Genomic DNA, 26,069 nt, shown 5'->3' with positions numbered 1-26,069 from the left:
TCATTTCAATGCGATGCAAAACTGAAGAACAGTAGAACTCTATAGAATGAGAGAAATAGACCCTGATGTCCTCCAGCAGCCTAAGCCTATAGCAGCATAACTATAGAGATAGCTCAGGGTAACATGAGCCACTCTAACTAGAAGCTTTGTCAAAAAGGAAAGTTTTTGTTGTGGGACTCTTTCACTGCCACTGGTCCTCCTGGACTGAAATCAACAGAACACACCTGAGCCTTCTGACAGGTAAGTCATCGGGAAAACACAGACTAACGCTGATAATGAACTGGCCTTTTCCGAACCCCAAACTCAAACCTGTTTAGATTTGTAAGCTGTGCTTAAAATCTGGCTCCCTGCCAGGAAGGCAAACATTTAAAATGGACCATTTCTGCAAAGCAAACCAGAAGCTTGTGGATTCCTGCAGAAAGCACGCGGTCGAGGTGGAGAGTGCAGACTGACATTTAACAGAACGCTAGCGGCTGTGTGTGTGTGTGTGTGTAAATCCATAATGAATTTAAACATGTGCACTGGGCAGTTTGTTGTGTAACCATCCCACCGTGGAAAAAGAGAAGCTCCAATAAATCACCGAGGCTCGACATGAACAGAGCGTCCGTGCACACGAACGGAAACCTCTGAACGCAAACGGTTACACCAGCACTTCCACGCTGTGTGTCTGACAAAAACACCGGCGTGTTTCTGCAGCCTAATTAAGCGCTGCAGGCTGAGGATGAGCGGGGAAGGCAGTCGGTTGTAATGACATCACCGCTTGTTAGACGCTTGTTATCGGTTTCCTGAAACCTCTGTGTGTCTGCGTGTGTTTTTTTATCTCAGCAGGAAAGCATCTTTCTCCTCTGCAGGGCTGTTATCACCACCCAGCTTCTCCCTGCGACACGCCGCCAGCGCCTGTCAGAGCGGCCGGGGGAGGAAGCCACGGCCTCCGCTGAACTCCGAGCCGACCGGCTGGCTTTCCGTTAACGGGTCGCCGTCTCGTCGTGGGAAGGCTCCTCAAAGTGTTTCCCCTAATTTCCTTTAAAATACTCACTTTTTACAGGAAACACGTGTTAAATCTGCGAAAGTTTTCATAGAAACTCGATTATGTTTTTGGTTTTTTTATCTTAAACTGTTAGATTAAACTCACCAAAGACAACTTTTCTAATGTTTTAGTCATATTTCATATAAGATAAAAACAAAGAGCTGAGCCGTTTGCTGGCACCAAGGCATCCAAGCCAAGAAGAAAAAAGATTTAAACTGGACTTCTGTTCTGAAGCTGAAGACGTTAAGGAAGATTTTTCACATTATTTAACTTTTTTTTTTATTATTATTGATCATGATCTGGATGGCTGAGAGTCTTCCTCAGCACAAGACATCCAAGGTTTTAAAAAGTTTGGGGTTTCGTTCCAACATACTGGATCTACGGTCCAAAGTGCTTTTTATGACAAAGTTTTTTTTGTCCAGCTGCATGAAAGACAGTGACACAGAGCTGCCCCTCCCCAACATATTGCTGTGCTCTACTGCTCAGCTGGCTGAAAGAGAACCACTAGAGGTCCCTTATTCTGCACTATAAGTACTTAGAAACTAGATTTAGCAGGAATTCTGTAGTTTTTCCCTATGTCTATTCATTAAATTCCAATAAAGATTAAGTTGAAATATTTTAGCAGCAGGGTTAAAGGAAAGCGGTCAGATCGTTTTCTACATTTTTTGTTTTATACTGTGGTACTACCTTACTGTGAGAGTGTCAATCCAGCCCAACTCTTAAATAAATGTGTGTAAAGCAGTCAGGCTGAGTTATCTGTAGGATCAGCAGAGAAAGTATTCGCACTTTTTCCCTTTGTCCAGTTTTTTTTTTTTTGTTTACAGACTTTTTTCTTAAACTGATTTGAATAGTTGTCTTTTTTCAAGGAATCCACACTAAATAGACCATATTGACACAGTAAAAATATGTGAATCTATGAAAAAAGTCAGCATTAATTTTTATTATTATCAACAGTTTTTATTGCTTTGACGCAGCAGTCAACTCAAAACCCACATTTTTCAAAACCATTAACGCATAGGCCTAAACAGTGGCAACAATGGTCAAAATTACACATTTTGTTTGCAAAAGGCTCCAACTCTGCCAAAACATTTAAACTGAATGATTTAAATGTAAGAAGGAAGAACTGAAAAGCATGACATGTCCCCTATAAGGCAGACAAAGCCCTCCACATATCCTCCAGGCCACAATCACAACGGGTATGTGGGGAAGAGTCAAGCCTTTCAAACCAAAAAGCACTGGCAACTGTGAAGTGTAGCAGTGGCAGCATCATGCTGTGGGACTATTTAGGGACATTAGACAAAGTGGATGGAAGCAGGACTAATTCAACAGGAAACTGTACAGAGAATGAGACTAAACATAAAATAAAAAAGGACAGACAAAATCTGCTTGACATTAAATTACTGAAGCTGCTCTGAAATCAGGAACATCTAAACGTTTAAATCTAAAGAGACAGCTCAGATTGAATGAAAGGCTTCTGCACATCTGTGGACGATAAAGAGCTGAGAGACAAACCTGAAATTAAAAAGGAAAAAAATGAGAGAGAAAAAAAAAACAGAAAATCGCCGTATCTCATTTCATCTCTAAATGTTAGGGACATCTTTGCTCCGGGGCCACGCGTTTCAGAAGCAAATTGGTTTTTCCTGTGTCATCCTGTGAGATAATGAAATGTTTGGAGAGAAAAGCTGCATAAATAAAAGCTAAAATTACTTGTCTCCATAGCTACCGCCTACTAATCCCTGCTGAAGGCTCAGAACGGATCAGCAGAGCTGGGATCTGTCCTCTGATTGACGCGACGCGTTTGAATCTGTAGCCTGAGCGCTACCATCCCCGGCGGTGTGCTGGTCCACACGGGGATGCTGCGGGCCTGCAGGAACTCGTCTCCGCGCTGCTTTTCTTCTCTTTTCTCTTCAAGGACAAAAGGCGAGATATTTATCCAGTGTAGGAGGGAAGAGCGGCTTTCTTTTGCTCATCATCTGGCGGCGCTAATTGCAGGTTGCACAATGCTGCCGAGGAAAGAGGGACGACTCCGAGAAGCGCTAAAAGCATTAATGCTGCAAATAATTTGTCTGGAAAATCTGACGATCTGTTCTATACTTCAGAGGATCATCAGCCGAGCAGAACGTTGTCTGGTAGTGAGCGACAATCAACGTTTGTGGTGGTGTCTGAAAAATGAGCTGAGTCTGAGTCCCAGAGTCTACAGTTAGACTTTCTCTCAGTCTTTTAAAGCAGTCATCCAGACTTTGACATTTTGCCACAGGCCATTAATGGTAAACCCATAAAAGCAGCCGAAATGCTGTGAAGGAGAGTTAACCACTGTGACGCATGGTGGCGGCGGCATCATGCTGTGTAGATGCTTGAATTGAAAATGAATGTTCAGAAATGCTTTCCGTTCAATCCAGATGAGCTTGAGATTTTTTGCTGAGAAGAACCGGCAGAAATTTCAGTCTCTAAACCTGCAAAGCTGGTAAAGACACACCCCCAAAGACTAACAGCTGTCGATCCAGCCAAAGGTTTTTACACCAAGTACTGGTTTAAAAGAAACCAAATGAAAAAATTAAAGACAATTTTTAAAATGTTTGTTTGTACAGATGTCTAAATAATGCGCTACTTCACATTGTTCTGTCACATAAAATCTGTATAAAATACATTGAAGTTTGATGTGATAATGTCACATCAAACCTGATTATGCCCACAGTTCACATTTCACAGTGAAATAAACAAAGAATTGATACCCTGAATAAAAAGCATATTTGATGTATATCTTTATTATGAGCTTAAATAGAGTGTGCACCATTTGTAGACTTAATGTCCTGCATTTTAATGGGTTGTTGAATCAAACATCAGCTTCACACAGATTTTATACGTTGAACTGAAGCACTTTGAGTCACTTAAAGGTGCATAGCCAGGTTATTTGACTTTTTTATGTATACGTCAGTAACTGATGCTGGTTGCATACAAAGTTTTTATGAAAGATTATCACATCCTGCCGACGTACTAGTTATAATTTTAGTTTTTATGCTTTGTTTTTGCTCAAATTGTTAGTAAATTAAGCCTTTTGTCTTTATTTACGATTTTAACAGAAGTACATACTGCGTATGCGCAGCAAGGGTTAAAACAAGGAAGCAGCTAACGGCTATTAGCATCTCTCAGCGAAACAAAGCAGAAAAATCCAGCGAGAAAAAACACAAAAAATAAATGATTCCAGGAGGGAAAAGCCTGGAATATCTCTGGGAATCAGAGCCGGACAGTAACGGAGTACATTTACTTGAGTACAGTACTTAAGTACAATTTTGAGGGATCTGTACTTTACTCGAGTATAATTTTTGGGGAGTACTCATGACTTTACTCAAGTACATCTGAGAGGTAAATATTGTACTCTTTACTCCACTACATTTCTATCCATAACTGTGAGTAAAAAAAAAAAAATCTTCTAAAAAAATAAAATAAAAAAATCTCGGAAACCTTTAATTTTCCCTCTCAAACGTGATTGGATTGTGCAGGCGGCAAGGCGCCACTGATTGGGACAGCCTATCAGCAATCACATTCAGCTTTCCGCCGAAATCAACTCCATGGTCAGATTTTTTAGGCAAGAGACGAACAATGGATGAAGACGCAGCAGTTCCATCCCGGGAATGTGTCAACCCGTGGCCCCACCTCGCCCAACTATTTCAATTTTCGGAACAATTGAATGATAGTTTTCGCTTCAAGTGTTTGCTGTGTTTACCCAAACAGAACTTCATCACTGCCTACAAAAATTAAGCCGAGCATTTGGTTTGATGTTCTTTAGTATGCGGTGTGTTTAACACTGTCAGGTTCAAATGTGGGTGCAAAAAAATCCATTCAAACTCTAGCAGAGGTTTGTCAGAGTGTTGCCATTGTGCTACTGCCTTGTGAGAAATGTTAAATAAAGCAACATGGTAAAAAGATTAAATGACTTCGTTTTACTTTCAATTCCTTTTACATTCTCCAAGGTATTAACATTAACATTTTTCATAACTCGACGTGTAGGACATTTCTGTACATAAATGTAAGCACTGTGGCAGTAGTAATGCAATATTTAGAAAATGTACTCTTGATACTCAAGTACTTTTAAAAACAAGTACTTCAGTACTTTTACTTAAGTAGACATCTGACTGCAGTACTTTTACTTGTACTTGAGTAAAATTTAGCAAGGGGTATCTGTACTTTTACTCAAGTAATGAAGCTGTGTACTCTGTCCGAACGTTGATGTTCACTGAAGCGGACGCTAAACCTGCCGAAGCTCAGAGTTGACTGACGTGAGTAAATGTTCTGATATGAGGCTCTTAAAGTTGCTTTAGATCATTTTATCTGATTAATAATGTTGGTCTTCATCACGCCGAGCTGCTGCTTTACTACGAGGCATTGCAGATGGCCAGGCACAGTCCGGTATTATATATTATTTTATACAAGTGATTTATTAATTAATGAAACCTGGATTATGATAGTTCTGCGATACTGTCACTAGATGGCGCCACATCTGTTTATATCTGGTCATCGCACCCATTGTGGCGCTATATTTAGCCTAGAAAAGGACCATCAAAACACCATCAGGATTGAGGCTTAGTTTATATAACCATATTTTAATCATGATCAAATGGTTTTTGGTCTCTTTTAAAAGCATATAACGCGACTATATACCTTTTAATGTAAATCCTTTCTGCTTTCAAAGGCGTTAACAGGGAAATGTTCCTGTCATGCAACTCTTTCATCATCTGTCTGAGACGGAGAAATGTTTACATGGACTCATAATGTGTAAATGTAATGCAAGTGCAGATGACTGAAGAAGGCTTCAAACACCAACATCTTTGGAAATCGACAGCGGGAGGACAGACAAGCTTTGAGGAGAAATCAGGCAACATATCTGCCTCCTACATCCTAATAGATGTTATGTCGTTGTTCAGTCAAGCCTGGAGGCATAAACCACAAACCTGACGAAGTTTTAGATACTTGTCAACATATTGTTCCCTTTGCTCTGTCACAACAGAGGTCTGTCAGGTCTGTGGGGCTTTGGTGTCTCCAACCAGGAATCATTTTGATCTTTAATACGCATCTTTACCACTGCTGAACCCTCTGCTGCTTTAGGTGCTCGCTAGTCGATCGTCTTGCTTTTGTAACAAGTAACAGGAATATTGAGCTGTGCATCGAACAGGAACTTGCTAAATAATCAGAGCAGTGGAGATGATTCCAAGAATCCCCAGAAACAAACTGCAAATGATGATAGCCTGGAATGTAATGATGCTTTGACCAGATTCTGATCCTACTGTCTGAATGTCGTCAGGCAGCATTTTTCCTCCCATCTTGGTGAACCTGCAGGGAATATAGCCTCAGTTTCCTGATCCTGGCCGACAGGAGTTGGACCTGGCATGGTCTTCTGCTGCTGTAGCCTGTCTGCTTCATTTTGCCATGTCGTGCATTCAAAGACGGTATTCTGCATGCCTTGGTTTGTAACAAGGGGCTGCTTGAGCTACTGTTGACTTTCTGTCATCTCAAACCAGTCTGCCTGTTCTCCTCCAGCCTTATTGCCACACAACTAGATATTTTCTCTTATTCTGAGCATTTATCTCTAACCTGACAGATGGCTGTGTGTGAAAATCCCAATAAAGCCTCACTTTCTCAGATGCTAAAACCAGTTTAGCACCAGCAACCATTGAGGTCACTTATATCCCCATTTTCTTCCTGTTCTGATGCTCAGTTTGGCTTCAGCAAATCATCTTCACTCTGTGCCATATGATTTGGCTGCATCAACCAATTGAACAGTTACACTAATAAATCTGCAAGTGAGTCTATTTAGCAAAACAACTGACGCTTTTACTTAGTTTTATATACAAGGCAGCCATGTTGGATTTTGTGAGAAACAGGGACTCCCATTTGGTATTTAGATTTTCACTATTTTTTTCCCCAAAAAAAATTAGAAATTGAAATTTAGAGTAAGAAAGGAAATACTTGCATTGACTTTAACCAGTGAAGCAGAGACACTGGATTCAAAGATATTACTTTTATTACGGAAAATGTCAAAGTTCTGCTCTGATACGGTTTCTATAACATCTGTAAAGATGCTGGAAGTTGAAAAACATACTATTTACTGTGATTACACAGGTAAAGTGTCTAAGAAATCGCAGGTCAACAATGTGCTGTTCTCCCTGCAGTTACAGTACGTATTTTCTGGTTTATGTTCAGGTTGAAAGGAGACTGCAGATGTTAAGAGAGACCAGAACCAGACGGGCTTTAATAACGTGAGCGGAGCACCTGTTTTACAGCTGCTGGTACTGAACTGATGGGAGTGACTCAGTCGTCAGGCGGCAGTTCCTCTTCGTCCAGGCGTTGAGTGATAGGAGTGCTGAACAGCGCCGACTTCCTGAACGGTGCGTTCAGGTTCCGGATTGGCGTTACACCCTGCCGTCCAAAAGCCACAATATGATGAGAGTTTAATATTTTTTTAATGACATTTAATATTGAAAAAAAAACAAGAGAATAAGAGCTTTAAATGTAGACATGGTCTCCTTTAAGGCTTACTTCTATATGGGGGGAAAAATGAAGTTTTTCTACAATGAGAGTAAAATTTTCTAAAATATATTATCCACCAAAAATCATTTTACTACAATACAATTTTCCTCAACCTGTGTTTGTTAGAAACTGTCAATTTTTCTGCAACGAGATCTGGATGGATGGATGTAATAAGTAAAATCGAAGCTTTAATACATATAATAATGACATGTGTAAAATAAAAAGATTAAAGCATGTTATTAAATGTAAGCAGCATGAAAATATTTGCTCAAGAAAAAGGCAGACATCTCTCCAGAATCCCCTCTGGAGTTATGTCATGCAACTGATATAAAAACCCAGTTCAGTCATATTCAATAAATTACAATATGTATTTTCTAAAGCTTAAAAGTAACTTTAACTCGGTATTAAACATACTTTTCAAAAAGCCCCCATATTCTGCATGAGAAAATTTTGCTTTTTTATTGGTTTGAGGCTATATTCTAATCCTAAATGCTGTGTTTTCAGTAGCTGGAGGTGGAAAAAAAAATCATAATTAACAAGAACAAAGGCTTTAAAACATCATCAATCGATATTAATCTATATAATGTGTTTCCCTTAGTAAATCGAGTTACTGAAATAAATGAACTTTTCAACAATATTCTAATTACTGTAAGCACTAGAACCCTTTAGATATATTGCAGATGATGATTTACAAACGGAGATAATTGACTATTAGTTGATGATTCTTCGTTATTAACACAAACAAACATGAAATAAAGATGTTATTAAATCTGACACACCTGTATCTGCTGGCAGTTTTCGCTCCAGAACGTTATGGCCTGCTCACTTCTGTAATCATGAACCTGAGAATTGGGGAAGAACGCATCAAACAAGGATCAGAACTACCAGATGTTTTCTGGCACTCGTGTAAAAATCCGAAATATTTCCAGCAGAAAATCCCTACAGACATCACCAAGTTTACAGCAGAAGCGTGTCCTGCACATACTTGTGTAGACTTTGGTCTGCTGGGAACAAATCCAGGGACAGAGAAATCCCTCTGGGTTGTGGAGCTGTAGTCCGGCTCAGGTGCTGCTGGGCTCAGTTCGGTGTGAATCTTCTCCCTGTGAAAACAGGCAGTGAGCGGGTGAAGGTCTGTGAGCTTCCTTCCTTCCTTTATTTTGTAGCGTTACATCAAGCCATACAGCGGATAAGTAAAGATCTAATTAAGATTTACAGCTGATCAGTATGTTATTGAAATTTCAAGTGTCGGTGATGATTCATAGTAAAAACCTTTTAAATCTTGTGAAGCCTTTAAAATTACATTTACAGTTGTTTACTGCAAAATTCAACTGAAAACCAATCTGTGGGAAAATATGAAAATTCAAATAATGCAATGAAGTGGTTGCATTTTTAAAGTAAAATGTTTTGAAGCACATTTTGATTTGGTGTTAGGTGTTTATTAGCTCCTCACCAAAGCTGTGAGTTTTCGCTCAGATTGTGAGGACATCTCTTGCCAACACCCAGCTTTAGGTGAGTCCGCAGATTTTCTGTCAGCTTTAGTTCTGGACTCTTGGTCAGGGATTTAAAAAAAACTTTTGATTTCTTCTCATGAAGGCATTTTTTTGTTCATTTGCCTGTAGGTTTGTCCTCATTGTGACACCATCAGCTTCCTAGCCTGCCTTCGAAAAGTTTTAGGCCCAAACCGCGTCGAGTCCTTGTATCCTCCGAGTGTTTTTCTTCCAACAATGTCCTGGATTTAGCTCCAGCCATCTTCCCATTGGCTCTGACCGGCTTCCCTGTCCCTGCAGAGGAAGTAGCCTTGGCACCAAATGTGCATTTTTGACCACAAAGTCTTCAGTGGGGAATTTTCGGGACCCTTCCTTTTGATCTTTTGTAAGCTCTCTGCAAACTATGGCTTCAGCTGGAAAATGCAAATGAACGAATCTCAGGAAAATACTTCCAGGGAAACGTTGGCCTATTCCAGGTTAACTAGACTTAGTTCCACTCATGGCAGGTGTGAACTAAAGAAAACCGAGTGCAGAAAACTGAATCAGATTGTGCTTCAAAAAGATGCTTTTATAATTTTAACCAATTTGTGAGTTTTTGAGTTAAACTGTCAGGATATTTGTGACATATTTTTGTCTACTTCTAAGACTAAGCTTAAAACTTTCCCTTTAGAAAAGCTCATAGTTATTCGAGTGGCTCATGTTACCCTGAGCTATCTCTATAGTTATGCAGCTATAGGCTTAGACTGCTGGAGGACATCAGGGTCTATTTCTCTCACTCTACTGAGTTCTCCTACTGCTCTCCAATCTGCATTGCTTGTTGTCATTTCAGCTTTTAACTTTTGTTCTGTCATTTTTCTCTTCATAGAAGGTACACCTGGTCTGGCGTTCTGTTAGCTGTGACATCATCAGGGGAGGCAGATCACACACTATTACCATCTAACATAGAAAGTACTCCTGGGTCAATGTGAGCTTCTGTGCTTTCTGTGTCTCTGCTCTGTCTTCTCTAAGCCCCAGTGGGTCGAGGCAGATGAGCGTTCACACTGAGCCTGGTTCTGGTTCTGCTGGAGGTTCTCCTCCCTGTTAAAGGGGAGTTTTCCTCTCCACTGTCGCTTCATGCATGCTCAGTATGAGAGATTGCTGCAAAGCCATCAACAATGCAGACGACTGTCCACTGTGGCTCTACGCTCTTTCAGGAGGAGTGAATGCTGCTTGTAAAGACAATGCAATCAACTGGTTCCCTTAGATAGGAATTTTTTTTGACCAATCTTTATAATCTGACCCAATCTGTATAATCTGATTGAATTTGACTTTGGAAATTGCCTTGAGATTACATGTTTCATGAATTGGAGCAATATAGATAACATTTTCTTGAATTGAACATTTGTAACGGCAGAAAAAGAATTCACGACAGCAGCATTGTTAGATCACAAACAATGGTATCTTAACAGAGCTTCAGCAACCTTTAAGAGAAAATTGTTGAAAACTTCCTTCTCATACGTGATTGTGGCTAGACTTGAGTGCTAGGAAACGCATTAGTGTGACGCATCATCTTATCCATTTTTAGATGAAAAGCTAAAGCCAGCATGAAGGGCGTAATACTGCCTGCATTGTGCTCTGTTTTCCTTTGCAGCATGAGACACGTGGTAATAAAGCAGGCGAAAGCAACCGGCATATGTTTGTGTGCATTCAGGAAGCGTCAGCTGTGTACGTTGTCTCGCCCCGGGTTTTCAATGCCCACACAGAGCGGAAAACAAGTCTGCCGAGGCCAAACAACTGTGTGGGTGAATCAAGGAAGAAGAGTCAGGCGTTGTCAGTCACGCAGGAGACTACAAAGTCATTTTATATCAAGTCATTTCACCCTGTTTAATGGTTTTGATTTGAATTGTATAGTAAACACAGTTATGACCATAAATTTGCCAATGAAAGATTAGGTTGTTGTGAGTGGATGCATATCTTCAGATTTAAGGCCTAAAACCCATTTTGACTGGATTTATGCAAATAGATAATCAGCTATAATATCCATTATTTATTTAGAACATGTTCACAGATTGATGTTGAGTCTATTTTTTACATCCCTGGAAAATAATGTGATTTAATTGCACTTAAACAACAAATTTCTACTTGTTTAGCTCATTAAACATCAACAAAAAAAGGCATCAGTCGGAGGAACATTTGCCCTACTCCTCGTTTTCAACTGGGGGTTTCTTCACCTCACAACATCTCTCTGAGAACAAGTTCTGTACTTTGACTAGACCCAGGGCTTTCCATTTCCTAATTCACAGCCCGTCCTTGTTGGATTTACTGGTATGTTTTGGGTCACTGTCTTGTTACAGGGCCCAGCTCTGCCACAGCTTTAATTTCTTTACAGATGGTCTCATATTTCCTCACGCACATCCATGCACTTTCATATCAGCAGTGGCAGCAGACTGAGGTAGGTCCAGTAACAACGTTTTTATCGTCCTGCTCTTAGGTTGACCTTCTTCAGATTGCCAGACTTGACCATGGTGGTAATTGTGTTGAGGTTTTTTTACTGTGAGACCGTCTTCTATACAGATTTAAGATCTTCTGAGGTCTCTTTGGATCTTACCAGACCCCTAAACTGCTACTCTTCTCCCTGAAGGCCTCAGGCATTTCTTTGGATCTCGCCATGGTGTTCACTCTCACTTCAGTGGTCAGGAGCACCAAACGAAATGTTTGAGGAAGCAGTGTTGCCTTGCAGCAGGTTCAAATACCAACCTCAGGTCTTTTTTCGCATGAAGTTTGCATGATCTCCACGTGCATACAGGAATTTTCTCCATGTACCCCAGAACCTCCTCCCACAATCCAAAAGCATGACTGTTTGGTTAATTGGTATCTCTAGATTGCCCCTATAGGCATGTTTGCATGGTTGTTTGCCCCCGTCTGTCTCTCTGTTGCCCTGTGATGGAGCCCGCCTCTCACCCACTGACCTCTGGAGATAGGCACCAGTCCATGCACAGCTATAGACAATAAATGGATAGAAAAATGTGAGGGTGTCCTAATTTATCCCTCCCCAGAATTGGTTGGTTTTACTGCATTTTACAGAAAGGTCTTTTGTTCTCCCTTTGTTGGCTGTCTGGTATGGTGCCCTACTTTTTTACATGACTGTAATTAGCAGACCTATTATTGTAAAAGAGAGGCAGGTGCGCTTGAAATTGTTTTCCTCTTGTGTCTCCATTGGTTGCCTCCAAAGAAAAGAATGCAGTCATCATCCGTTTGCACCAAAAATGTCTTTGAATGGAGGAACATTTCTGCAACAAATAAATATAGGACAGCTTTCTGGATGATCAACCATTGAAGGTTCACTTATGGGAGAGTGTGGCACCAGTGCAGAATTTTAAACACCAAAGTGGGTCCATTTTATGACTTTTGAATAATAATATTGTAATAAGAAGGGCAGCAAAGAAGCCTAATTTATTTGCTAATAAACATTTTTTAAATATACATGAAAACAAAGTGTTGAAGACACATAGTAGAGGCAACATTTAATTAGACATAAACCCTAAAAAAAATAAAAATTTGGAGTTTTCTGCTGTACTGAAATGTTTCAGATCAGTGAACAAGAACACCGGGGTGAGATTTTATTTGTTAATTGAAACAAGCTATCCAAACCAATCTGACCGTATGTGAAACAATAATTGGTCCCTGAGCGGTGCCAACATCGTTTACATGACTGCAGGGGAGTCGTGTAGAATTGTTTTAATCTAACCACATTGGAGAGTCATCCAGCAAGAAATATTGTAAATGTCATACTAGAGAATCTCAATGTGATTTGAGTCTGGGCTTTGACTAGGACACTTTGACTTTGGACTTTGGCTGGCAGGCTTCTGAAGATTGTCCAACATCCTCCATCAGGACCATGTCTGACTGTAAGCATTTATTTATTTATTTTTACTAAAATACAGTGTTACACCAGATGTAACGAGATACACGCCTTCCAAAAACTTGCACTTTTATCTTGTCAGTCTGAAGAACATTTTCCAAAAGTCTTAGGGATCATCCAGATGTTTTTTGTTGTTGTTGTTGCCAAGTGTTAGATAGGCCTTTGTGTTTTTCATTGTCAGTGGCGGCTGGTTTCTTCCACAGTTGCTACTTTTACCAAATCGCTCTTAGTGAAAGTGAGGCCTGCAGTGCTTTACGCCCAGAAAGACAAATGTGCAATTGAAAAACAATATTCAGAAGTTAAACACGTCGCTCATAGCAGTCTATATAAAGCTATATGTGATAGTGACTCTACATGATGAAACATGCTAGACTGCACAGCTTGCAGCTGCAGCACTATATCGAGTCAGACAGATCTGCAGGAAATGTCAGTCCATCAATAAATGGACAGCGAGTTACGGATGAAAGTGTGATTATAGGTGAAAACGTGCTTATCATTAGAGTCGGGGGGGGTGGGGGGTTTGGTTACGTTTTTACACAGGGCCAGGTTAGTTGGATATCTTTCAATTAAATGAAACCATTATTAAAAAACTCCATTTAGTATTTACCTAGGTTACCTTTGTAACCGAGGTACTTTTTTCAAAAGTAAAAACATTTGAACAAAAATATGCAAGAGAGTAAACGCTTCACATCCTTTACATGGGCACTGTGCTTCACATAACAAGCAACAAGCCTGGAAAAACCCTCTGAGCTCTCAGTATGAATCATGCAGCACTAATGTGTACTTATAAACGAAAGGAAATTGAATATACGACTTCAGACTAAATGATTAGAAACATTTCAGTGTTGGTCAGTCTGTTTTCATCAAAATCACAGCTTTTTATTCTCCGCAAGCACTTAAATGGAGCAGGACGTTCATTTATGTGGGGAGCACATAAGACGACTGGCCCTCTACGTAAAATAACACCATAAAGTCTGATTTAACCCACACACGTAAATTCTCCTTCAGCGTGTTTGTCCAACAGTCCTTTCCAGAATGAAACTGCATCCAAAAAGGACATGTTCTACTTCAGCATCAAAATACTCCACCATCTGTGCCTCACCTTATCTTCTGGGTAATCTGTTTCTCCAGCAGCTCCCGTCTGATGCCTGCACCGTGGAAATGCAAAAGAAATGAACCTGGAGAGCACGGCAAATCGTCCTAAACAAGATTTTCAGAGTAAATAAATGGAGGTCGCAACAGTCATCAGTGTTTGTGTGAACACTGAACTCTGATTGCCAACAATGCCACTGGATAAACTCCTTTCAGCTCCTTTGAAATGCACCTCAGTCTCTAAATGGGTTAAAATGAAATCTGATTTGTTACTCTGAAGGAAAACGAAGGGACCTACCCTTCAGCCTCACTCCTGGACCCTTCAGAGGAAAATAAGTAGCTTTCGACGTAGTTAAAGTCTCCATTTTACACCGCTGGTCTATCGTGAAAATCCCCTTGTCTCCCTGCGTCCGCATGGTGCTCTTCGAGTCCTCAACACCGAGAGCGCCAACTGCTCTCTGGAGGACATCAAAAAACCATAAACACTTGTTAGACGGTAATATATATATATATATATATATATATATATATATATATATATATATAACTATAAAAGTTTATTAAATACACTATCACCGCAGAGTGACAACATTACTTTCACTTTCTCAAAGTAAATACCAGAAAATATTTGAAAAGATTTTTTAAATTCGTCTCAATCTTAGATCACTTTCAGTCCAGTACCTGACAATTTGCAGTTTTTAAAAACTATTTTTAATTTAGCAAAAAACCCGTTTCAATCTGGATCTTCACATTACTACTAGCAGCCTGTCACAAAGACAGAGTTTGATTCCCTCAGCTGAATACAAAGAAGCATAACATATAACAGACTGCACTGAAATTGTCACTGCAATATCGTGACTGCAGACTTCAGACTGCTTAGCTGCAATATTTAAAACATTCACAAGCTCTATTGTATTAATTGGGGTTTTATGGCAGACCAAAACACAGTAGAGAATACTTGTAAAATGACTGTAAAAGGATACAAGGATTTTTTTTTCCACAAATAAAAAACTGAGAAGCGTGTTGTGCATTTGTACTCAGGCACCTTTACTCTGATACTCTTAAATAAAATACAGTTAATCTCCTAATAATCCACCTTTGTGTAATTTAATCTCAGCATAACAGTAGCTCTTCTTTGAAGGGCTCAGAGATTTGTCAGAGAAAACTTGCAAGCAAACTGCACCATGAAGACATGGAATATAAACTCAATAGGTTAATTTTGAAATAGCATCTTTTAAGCAGGTATTAAACATACTTTACATGAAACCATCATTTCTGTATCAAATTTTTTTATTGGTCTGATGTATTCAACCTTAAATGGTGTTTCACTAGCTGTAAGCAAAATATCATCAGGCTACATTTATTGGTGCGTAAATACTCTACATACGTAGAGACCATGAAGTTACTGAATAAATGTACATCTAATATTCTAATTTCACAATTTCATTATCATTATGTAATTAGAATATTATTTTAAAGTTAATTTATTTCAATATTTTAGTTCACTAAGTGAAGCAAATAATATTGATATTGATAATATTGAATACACACTGACTGATGTTTTCAAACCTTTGTGTCTGTTAATTATGAAGATTTTCCGCTTACAGCTGATGAAAACACCTTTAAGATTTCAATATTACATCAGACAAACTAAAAGTATTGAGATACAGAACTGTGTGCTTGATGAAAAGTATGTTTAATACTTGTTTAAAGATCGTTATTTTCAAGAAATTATTTTTGATCTGAAAAACAAGCCTCGTGAGAATGCATATTCTAATTTACTGAGTATGATTAGGCTAAAATTATGGGTTTTGGTCAAACTTTAAAGTCCAGATTGTTTTCTTTTTTTTTTTTACTTTGTTTGTTGGTTTTATTGTTGTTTACATCAACAGTTAGCTGCTTTCTTCCTCATTTTCCCAGCATGCATTTGTATTTTGACCTCAGTTAAATGGTGGCTAATTAAACTTACCTCCTCATTATGTTGGAGACATTTTCCAGGTTTGGTTTCCACAGAAGCCGCCTGCTCGGCCATGGAGGCAAAAACACAGCTGTCAACTCTGTAGCAAAACCACCGCAAGTATCGAGTTTCTCTGTTTAGAAGTATCCCATAGCAACAAGCTGCCGTTCACCGGAAAAGTTGTCATGGCAACAGGGTTCGCGTTAGGCTAGGCTAGGCTAGGCTAGCTAGTTGTTTGTTGACCAAACTAAATCTAAGAAAAACACTGTGAAATGAAACGTGTTGCCCTCTAAAATGTCTCCACAGTACATTTATCAAAACATTTCAGCTGATAATTCTCACCAACTGAGTGAGAATCAGTCCATAAAATCCCCAAAATAAAATTTAAATTACTGCTACCATCTGTTAATGAGACCACAAAATATTTCAGGAAAGTCCAGCTGTTTGAAAGCGACATATACAGTGCATCTCAATGGATTAAAATGTCAGTGAACATTTAATTAATTTTAGCAATAAATATTGAAAAAGTTATAATTCATCTTTTATTCAGATGAAGGGTTATTCGTTTCAGGGAAGTTATTTTTGCAAGTTCAGTTCCTCATACAATTTAAATGTTAAGACCAATAAAGAAAAACATTTTTATTTACCTTTTTTAATTACATTCTTCCATATGGTTACATAGCCATATGGAAGAACGCAGACATGACAGTGGTCTAAAGGCAGTCATTGATACTCTCCCTAGGTAAGGAACATAAAATGTCTTTGCTTAAAACTCTGGCAGTTCACAGAGTGCTATATCAAACCATATAAAAGAAACTTAGGTGGTAGGTTAAGTTTCTACCTTGTGGACAGTTTCAGTCACTGATCACCCCTACAAAAGGTAATTCTGAAATAATTTGGCATTTCGCAGAGTGCTTTGTCCAATGAAGTTAATGGAAATCTTAGTGGAAGGAAAGAACCTCCTGGCCACCCAGAGCCTGTCTCAGCTCCTCTCTGAAAGCAACACAGAAATTCCTTTTTCAGCATCCACCACTTTGTCCTCTGCTCTGTCTGTATTCTCTTCATCTTACTCCACATGGAAGTAATTCTACAAACCACCATCCAGCGCTCTCACCAACCACCACGTAACAGGAGATGGAGATGTGTTCTGTGGTTATGTTATGTTCTTGACTCGCATGGTCATTTTGGCAAAAGTTTTACGCCAGATGCACTTCCTAACACAACCCTCTGTGTTTATCAGGACTTGGGACCGGCACAAATAGGACAAAGTCCAGTATGTCCTTTTGAGGCTACATTATTATGATTATCTGTAAACTGTAATCATCACCTTGCAGACATAAAGATAAATTAAAGATAACTCTTTTACTGTGTTTTACTCCTCCTGATTTGCCCATAAAATAGATTTCAAGTTCATGTTTGAAAGAGGATCACAAAATACCTTGGTGTTCATTTCAGTTCAGTTATTTTATATAGCAGCAATTCAAAACACTTTACAAATTCTATCAAATTGTAAAGACTGATTGCTTAAAAGGTTTTCTACCTTGGAAACCCAGCGGACTGCATCGAGTCTTGACTTGCAGCATTCACCCCTCCTGGATTAGCATGTAAGAATTGTTCAACACACAATGGAAGGAAGGAACAGGAGGGTGATTGGGAGTCACTTCAGGTGCTCTAGGCATCTGGTAGGATGACTCCCTGAGGAGTTTCACTAATGAAGAGTTACACACCTCAGGATTGACAATGAGACTTAAACTAGCACAGTGGCCTGCTTTTTAATTATTTGGGCTAATATTTATCTGACAACACTCGAATGGCGTCGGTAATGTATTCCCGCATGTAGACACTGAGAGTTGGATGGTTTGTGTGTGGGGGTGGGGTAAGAAGGGGGGTGTGCAGGCTCAAGCTGCCTGCACACCCCCATGGCGATGGGCGTGCCTGAGCCCCCCTTTCAGCCCTCAGAGTTTTAAATGCACTTGAGAACAACATGCAACAACACGACATTTTTCACACCCTTGTTCTCTGATTGCCATCCGGAGTTTGAGGCCTGGAGGAAGAGCAAGCCACCTAGCCAGGATCTGGCCAGGGTTGGGCGTGTGGTCTAGGTGGTCGGCTGGGGCTGGTACTTCTGCTCTCCCCAGGAATATGGAGGGGGTTCTGACTGATGGGGTGGGTTGGAAGGCGTGAGGCCTCAATGTGTGTGTGCATGCGTATGTGAGTGTTGACCGTGTCTCTGGATGAATGGGTTCGGGGGTCATCGGGGCTGAGATCAAGGTGGAGGGTTGGGGCAGTACTCAGTACTGCTTTCACCTTGTGGCTTGAGTGGTCTGCCCCCCATCCTGGTGATGGGGATCCCCTCCTGGGTCTGGGGGCTGGATGCCCCTCTGGATTATTGGTAGCTGGATCTGGGAGTATAGGATGTGTGTGATTAGTGCAAGTGTGTGTACAGCATCATTTCTCGTGTGGTTATAAATGTTTGCATGTAGGGGGTATTAGAGCTGGAATGTGTGAATGAATCTGCTTGCGTTTGTGTTTATTTGTTTATGTGCTTGTCTTTTTGTAAGGTTGGGGTTTGGGCTGCCTTATGACCCACACCCCTGTCCTGCTCCCCTCCGTTGGCTGCCGCCTTGACCCGCTGTTGCATTGGTGGTTGTCGGTGTCTGGGGCTCGGTGTTTGGGTGTGTGTTGACTGACTCCTGGCGGCTGCTTTGTGGGGCCTGGTCTTCCTGACTCTGTCGGGAACCTGCTGGGAGGGTGGTGTGCCTTTGAACTTCGGGTTTCAGGGCCCATGACTGGATCTGCTCTGGCATAACAGGCTGCTCGATGGGCTGTGGGCTCATCGCTGCAGCCTTGAGGACTTCAGCACTGTGGGGCAGAGGAGAGCCCCAGAAACCTGGGGGGGTTTCTGGGGCTCTCCTCTACTTTTCTCTGGGATGTGGGAGGCAGCTTCTTGGGTTCTGGTCTCCCCAGTGTCTGCCTCTGCACTCTGGGGGGTTGGGTCTTTGGCTCCTCACAACCACTATTGAGCATTTTTCTTATGGATAAACCTTACATATAGTACACTCTTTTAAGGAGGATTATGATAGTTCTGCGACACTGCCGGGAGATGTCGCCACATCTGTTTATATTTGTTAATTGCGCTCGAGAGCACATTATTTCTCAAAAAGGTCTATCAAAACACTATCACGTTGGGGGCTTGGTGTATATAACCGTTTTTTTGTTTTTTTTTAAACACATTACGTGGCTTTATACCTTTAAAGCCGCTTTTATCGGGAAGGTCGTTCTTTCGGTCATTATCCATTCCTCATGGCCAAGTCAAACTATTGTTTCACAAATACTGCATAAACTTTAAAGTCGAGTGGCGATCTCCCACGGCCATGTCATCATCTGAAAAAGTTAATTTGTAATTGACCCTTCCATTTATCGCTTACACCAACATGTCTATATTGTTCAACCAAGGTCGTGTATGTGATTTCCTGTGCAGATACTACAATATACCAGTAAAAATTGCTTTATAAAAAAGTACATCCACCACCTTTAGGACAAACAATCCTTAAAGGTATACTATGCAACCGGGGTTGATTTTCCAGCGTGGCTCCCCCCAGAGGGCGAAAGTAAAAGTGCACAGTCGTAAAGATGCTCAGCTGTTCTGGTTTCTCCGTCAAGTCAGGCGCGGTTGTTTTGAGCTTAGCAGACAGGTGAACGCAACGAAAAGTGGAAAAAAAACGGCAGTACAAACAATGACTAACACAGTGAAGGTATGAACATCAAGCTTCCCGCAGCGCTATCTTGGCGAGGCGGCCGCCGCCGCCGCCGCCGCCGCCTCCGCCTCCGCCTCCGCCTCCGCCTCCGCCTCGCCAGTTTTATTATTATTATTATTATTATTTTTATTTTTTTTTATGTTGGCGAGACGCTACCGCCACCGCCTCGCCAAGCCGCGGCCGCCGCCTCGCCGCCGCCGCAGTAGCGTCTCGCCAACATAAAAAAAAAAAAAATAAAAAAAAAAAAAAATAATAATAATAATAATAAAACTCGATATGCTTGCATGTTTATTTGACGTTAACACGCGGTTCTTTGTTGTTGTTTTCGCGCGTGCATATAGTGAATGGCAGGGCAAAAATACATGGAGTTCTCGCCGTAAAGCGAGACTTCTGTGAGTGCGGGCCGAGAGCTCTTGCAATTGCAAGTACGGTATTTCCCCCACAGACCCCCAGGGCGGCCGAGAAAACCTTTGTTCGACCTGAAATGACTCATTTAATCATCCAAAACGGTATGGAACACATTAATTAACTGAAAAATGTTGCATAGTATGCCTTTAATAAACACCTTTTTGTCTGGTCATAATGTAAAACAAACAGTATTTCACAGTACTTTTTTTTACCCAGCTTTCTGAAATCCACTCAGGAGTCTTCAGGTTTGATTTTCTACCACCTACAATGGATCTGCCTGAAGCAGAACATCACTGTTCTCTGAAAGGTAAATTCATTTTACATTCAAATCAAGAAACATAACCACCTTACGACCTCCTTTCTATTTGTTAGACAACCTTGCTGAATCATTGTATTTATTCTTATCAGTGCAAACTCTGCTAAATATAACATTCAGCGCTCGTTACTGTGGAAATGAAGCAGAGAAACAAACCTCTGTTGCTGAGAAACAGCGAGCAGAGCTTTCACTGTCAGGCAGCCAGAGTCCCTGTAGCGGTTACAACCCCACCAGCATGAAGCACAGTAAGAAACAGAGTTGGTGTTTAGTGGATGTCAGACAGCTAAACTGAAGCGTGTTCATCAGGCATTCGCCTGAATTTTTCTCAGGCATTAGTGATTGTTTTAGCTGGAAATGCCAAGATGTGCTGGAAGGAAAGCACGACAGGATGCTGTCATCATTTGAGAGGACAAGTGGAACCAGCTGTGTCAAGAAAGAAACACTCTGGAGTAATTATTTCTTTTTTATCAAACAAATTGGGACTTTTCAATGAATACTAATCATTTGTGTAACAGGGTTAACTCCTTCTTTTTGGTTATTATTGTTTTTTGTTATAACTGCACAAGATTATCTATCATTTGCCACCTGACCACAGAACCTTTAGTTTGTTGTCAGAGTGTTCACATAAAAACAGCGTCCCTGTCGTCTCGGCTCCATCTTTGTTTCTGCTCTCCTTTGGGAGAACATTATGCGGCATTTTGAGATTTATGTTGATTCCGGTTAATGTCTTTTAGTTCATTTATGCCTTATCATGTTTGGAAACAGTTGTGTGCTGGGTAATCTGGGGTAGTCAAGTGTGTTTTCTGCTGCTGTGTGTCAGAATAAACAAAGTTTGACACCCCACGGTGGCTCGGGAAGTCATTCTCAGCGCTGAGGCTGGAAACCATCGGTTACACTTGTACAAACAAGACATAAGGACAGCCAACGTGAAACTACATGAAAAATTATCTTGTGTTATATTGCACTCTGTACCAGTGTCCGTCCCTTGTCGGTTCCCTTACTCACTTCAGCTGGTCTCATTTTCTAATCTCCCCTCACACCTGCTCCTTATTTCCCATTCAAACCTGCCATGTGTTTGTTAGTTATGGTGATTTCTTCAGCATCCCAGGGTGAAGCAGCATGTTTGGTGGATGGTGGTTGAAGAGGAGGTCTTACATGCTAAGGGCCACCAGATACTAACCATTTGGGTTGTGTGCAGTGGCTTGTCTTTATTAAACTCTCTTAGGGGGCCTGCTTTCTCCTGTTAGGTTAACCCTCCAGAGGTGGGTGTGCTCTGATGGTACTCTGGGGTGATTGACCTTGATGTGTTGCTGCTTTACTTTTTGGGGTGTAGCTTTGATGGCTAAGGTCAGCGTCTTCCTCACTGGATGCATGTTTCACTAGAGTCTGTGATTTTTTCGGAAATGTAAGTAAGAAACATCCATAGTCCTTTTTGAATAGCTGCAAAACAGCAAGACCGTCTTACCTGCCCATTCATACCCTACGTTTGGCCTACACGTCCGTATTTCTGTCCGTACGTTCTATCCGTTGACTCCTTCATAACGCCGTCTGTTGAGGTGCGCAATAACCAATACTTCCTCTAGGTGGCAGTGCTAGGGCGCCAATGATTCATCATTGATCAAACATGGCGATGGTCCAAGACGTGATTTTGTTGTATTTGCTCCGTAAGTAAACTTTTTGTTTGTCCCTGTGCCCCGGACACGACACATCATATATGTGTGGGTAGCTGCAGACAAGCGCCGCAAGTCGTTCCTTGAATCCTGCCATTGTTTAAAGCCCAGAATTCTAACCTTCTTCATGATTTTGTTGACATTTTGTACTACAAACTCAATAGCGCCCCCACCTTTTCCGGTGGTATTGCTCCGTATTGATCCGTTTCGTCCGTAATCGTAAGCTCCCAATTTTCGCGTCAAAATACGGACGAAATCGACGGTTAGAACGTATGAAACACTCCACACGTATCCGTATCCGTCTTTTATGTGAGGTATGAATGGGCCTTCACCTGCCCTTCTGCCCCCCAGGGGGATCACGTCAAAAAATCTCCCAAATCCACTCTGGTCTCATTTCTTTCTGCTTGAGGCCTTCCTGTTCTTTCATAAACATGAACGCGGTTTGCTTTTTGCAAATCTCAACCATGTTCAAAGTATCCGGTAAGAGCAGCAGAGCTGCAATGAACGGCGAAGCTAACCGCTAGGCTAACTGGATACATAAACACTAGAAGTGCGCAGCAAGCAAGCGGAAACTAACAAGGAACGAGCACGCATACTGGCGTTAGGTGAGCGCGTCAGAATGATTGCTATGTAGGACAACCGATAGATAAGGTGATACGAGACATGAAGGCATCTGATTGGTTCTTTCCATTCTGACCGAATGACAGGATTGGTCAGAGTTTTTACAGTCCTGCAACGCTCACAGAGATCAACATTTTTAACCTCCTTTTTGTATTGATTATTGTCAGGATGGAAGGATCATTTCACCCACTATAACATAAAGTGTTTCTGAACAGGATTACCAACTAAAGCTTTCACAGAGAGTTGGAAGCAGGACCAATGTGATTGCGGTTTGTGGGTTGTCAGGATTACCGACTTGAGTTGCTTCTGGGGGGTAACCCAGTTCTTCCTTTCCAAAATGTGGCTGATATTAAGTCTTCTCTTGTAACGTTCTGGTTGACCTTGCCTGTCATGTATTTTGTCTTTATTTTCACTACCAAAAAAACACAACCATTTAACTTGAGATAATTACTATTTTTCCAGTTTTTGCAGATCCTAATCTGTGCTCAAGGCCAAATGTACAAGTTTCTTCTGCAAACTGCGAATTTCAACACTTGCCAAGCATTTTTAGGCTCATTTGCATTTGGATCTAATTGGAGCATTTGATATGTTAACTCCATCCAGCAGTGGTTTATTTGGGGCTCGCTGAGGCAGGCTGGGCAGGGATCAGATTCCCCACATGCCATCCTTCATCATCGTATCTGCACATGAGAAATAATTTTCAGCTCTTCTTTGTTGCGCTCTCTCATGTACACTGGGAGACTCCAGTCCTGTTTATTTTGAACCTTTTCTGATATTACGAGTTGACCATCACCATGGCTACCCGCATCCCTGCAGATGTATCGATGGGGGATAAATCTTTGTGCTAAATGCACACGATGCGCCACCACTTTGGCCACAAGTCACTTTCTATGGGAGTCCGGTCCTTCACAACTCAGCCAAATTACTGGCTGTCTTATTTTAATAAGACTGCACATCAGCTTTCATCTCGTCACTTTCATCTTCTTCTGAAGTCGCTACCCTGTGCCATCGCCACCTCTTACCCTCTGCCAAAGAGTGCACAATCCTCCAATAACTAACTGCAGCATTAGGCTTTCATCTTCAGTGTGTGGATGCACAGACTGTGACATCATTATCAGGTTGAAGGTGCTGTCCATCACCGATTAACATGACATTGGAATAACTTTTCCCCTGTTGAGTAAACATGCAATAAGTAGATAAATGCAACACAATCTTGAACTCAGTTCACATCTTAGCTACACAGTGTACAATTATGGTATTACAATTTTCAGAGGAAAGGGGTAATTAATTTACTAATACAAACCAAAACAACTGACAGTATCTCTAAGACCTGAAAGCAGTAAAGTTGCTCAGGCTATACAGGAAAATGCCTGTGAGTTATTCAGTTCCCAGAATAAGAAGGGAAGACTGTCCCCTAATGGCTTGTTTCTGTCAAGGAAATACAAGAAAAACAAAAAGAGAAATTGGGGCAAGAAAAGATATAAAAATTATATATATATTGGCTGCGATAGGCTGGTGACCTGTCCAGGGTGTACCCTGCCTCTCGCCCATTGACGGCTGGAGATAGGCACCAGCAGCCCTCGCGACCCCAACATGGATAGACGTGTAGGAAAATGGATGGTTAGATAGATATATTGGTCCCGGAAAAACGGAACAACTCTTTGTCCAGAGGCGCTGAATTACCGAGGGTCCAGGAATGTCCAGTCCAACTGTATCCTCCATGGACAAAGAGCTTTAAATAACCCAATTTATTTAACAAGACCAATTACTGACGCATAAATATAATTAATTACGGTCATCAATTTCAGCAAGTAATCATTCATGTTTTTTTTAAGCCTTACCTATTCTCCACAAGGTGTGTACTTTACTTTCTCTCACACCTATGTATCCAGAGACACATTCAATCTATGAAAGATTCTATATACCAGGGATTCCCAAACCTTTCAGCCTGCTAGACCCAAAATAACAGCGCCGGTAACTGGTGACCCCCTTTTGGCAGGGGAGTTTCTTTCTTCTTTTTTTTCTTTGGATATTGTGAGACTAAAGTCATAATATTACAAGAGTAAAATTAAAAGAATAAAGTCATATTTTTATAAGAATTCTTCCAAAACAAGTCTAGGACATACTGATTATTTTGAGCACATCAGCATCAAATCCTCTTGCAAGTTGAGGTGCCAAATGACCCCCACTCTGGGAACCCCTGAAACATATATATATATATATATATATATATATATATATATATATATATATAAAATGCATCAGCCTGACATTTTTCCCCCTTTTAGTAACCTTTTTATGCACCTTGCTGTAGGAAAAGTCTTAACCTGTCTGTGAGATTTCCATCAGTTAAACCACAGGAATAACTATTCCTGAGCGGCCTTTTTGAAATTCAACATAATTTAATTTGTACCTGAGCCCTGTTGGATTCAAGTACCGCTTTTCTTTTTAGGTGGAATTACACTTGAGTCTTGGCCTTGTGGCCCTTCCAGTCGGCACTGTAATTTAAAGAGGAGCAGCCAAAGCGCCTGGTGTTAAAAAGCCACTGTTTTACCCGGGCAGACTGCTGGTTCGTGTTATTCTCCCTTCACAGTCCTAAGCCCGGGCTTTGAGATCTGGCCTGCACCGATCAGTGTAGTCAGCTGTTCGAGGCGCGTTAACATCCTGCTTTCAGAAAGCCCTTCTTCCCCCCTCTCTAATTGACGAGGTGTAGCTCTGCCTGTGAAACATATCGACCTTTAGCAGACAGTTGCTCCTTCACATCCGAGGGCAAACATGGAAAATGTTCCACGTCTCTGCTTTTGCAAGCGTGTGGGGAAAGTTATCGGCCCAATTTATGAACGCGGGTGGAAGAAACTGAAAGAAAACAGTGATTTGGGTGTATTTCTTCTATACGTACATAATTCGGACCTGAGGGGGTTAAAGGTTCCTCAAAGGTAGGTAAGAAACTGCAGTAAAGGAAACTGCACCAGTGACAAGAAACACATTAAAGGATTAAAGTAATTTTAAATATTAAATGAAAAGGGGAGCTGTCTGGTTGTTCAAAATGTTAATCAAGAACCAAATAAATGGTTATGTTTTGTGAATGCTGAATCCCTATAGGACCCAGGAGTTTCTGCACACAAGTGTTCAGTGAGTTGGAGGAGAAGAGAAAAATGTTTACAACACTTTATTAGTTCTGGTCCACTCTGATGACCTGATGGGACCTGGACATTCATATCTAACAAGCAACTTGGAGAAGTGTTTAAGCCAAAGGCCGTCCAATGCCATGTTGACATCTAACAAGACTTTATGGTAAGGTAAGCTT

General features: G+C 40.9%; 1 protein-coding gene across 1 annotated transcript; it reads right to left on the bottom strand.

Annotated features, from left to right (window-relative positions):
- Positions 1-7,078: 7,078 nt before the first annotated feature.
- On the bottom strand, positions 7,079-16,135 carry spag8 (sperm associated antigen 8). The gene is made up of 6 exons (XM_012864178.3): positions 16,002-16,135; positions 14,331-14,490; positions 14,043-14,088; positions 8,538-8,652; positions 8,332-8,394; positions 7,079-7,441 (listed from the first exon to the last, which is right to left on the bottom strand). Exons 1-6 carry the CDS (start codon positions 16,062-16,064, stop codon positions 7,334-7,336), a joined length of 555 nt encoding a protein of 184 aa, XP_012719632.3. The 5' UTR covers positions 16,065-16,135; the 3' UTR covers positions 7,079-7,333.
- Positions 16,136-26,069: the final 9,934 nt, after the last annotated feature.

Source organism: Fundulus heteroclitus, chromosome 8 (genome assembly GCF_011125445.2).
Source record: "Fundulus heteroclitus isolate FHET01 chromosome 8, MU-UCD_Fhet_4.1, whole genome shotgun sequence".
Classification (NCBI taxonomy): Eukaryota; Metazoa; Chordata; class Actinopteri; order Cyprinodontiformes; family Fundulidae; genus Fundulus; species Fundulus heteroclitus.
Note: the sequence above shows the minus strand (reverse complement) of the source record. Positions and strands in the feature narration are given on the sequence as shown.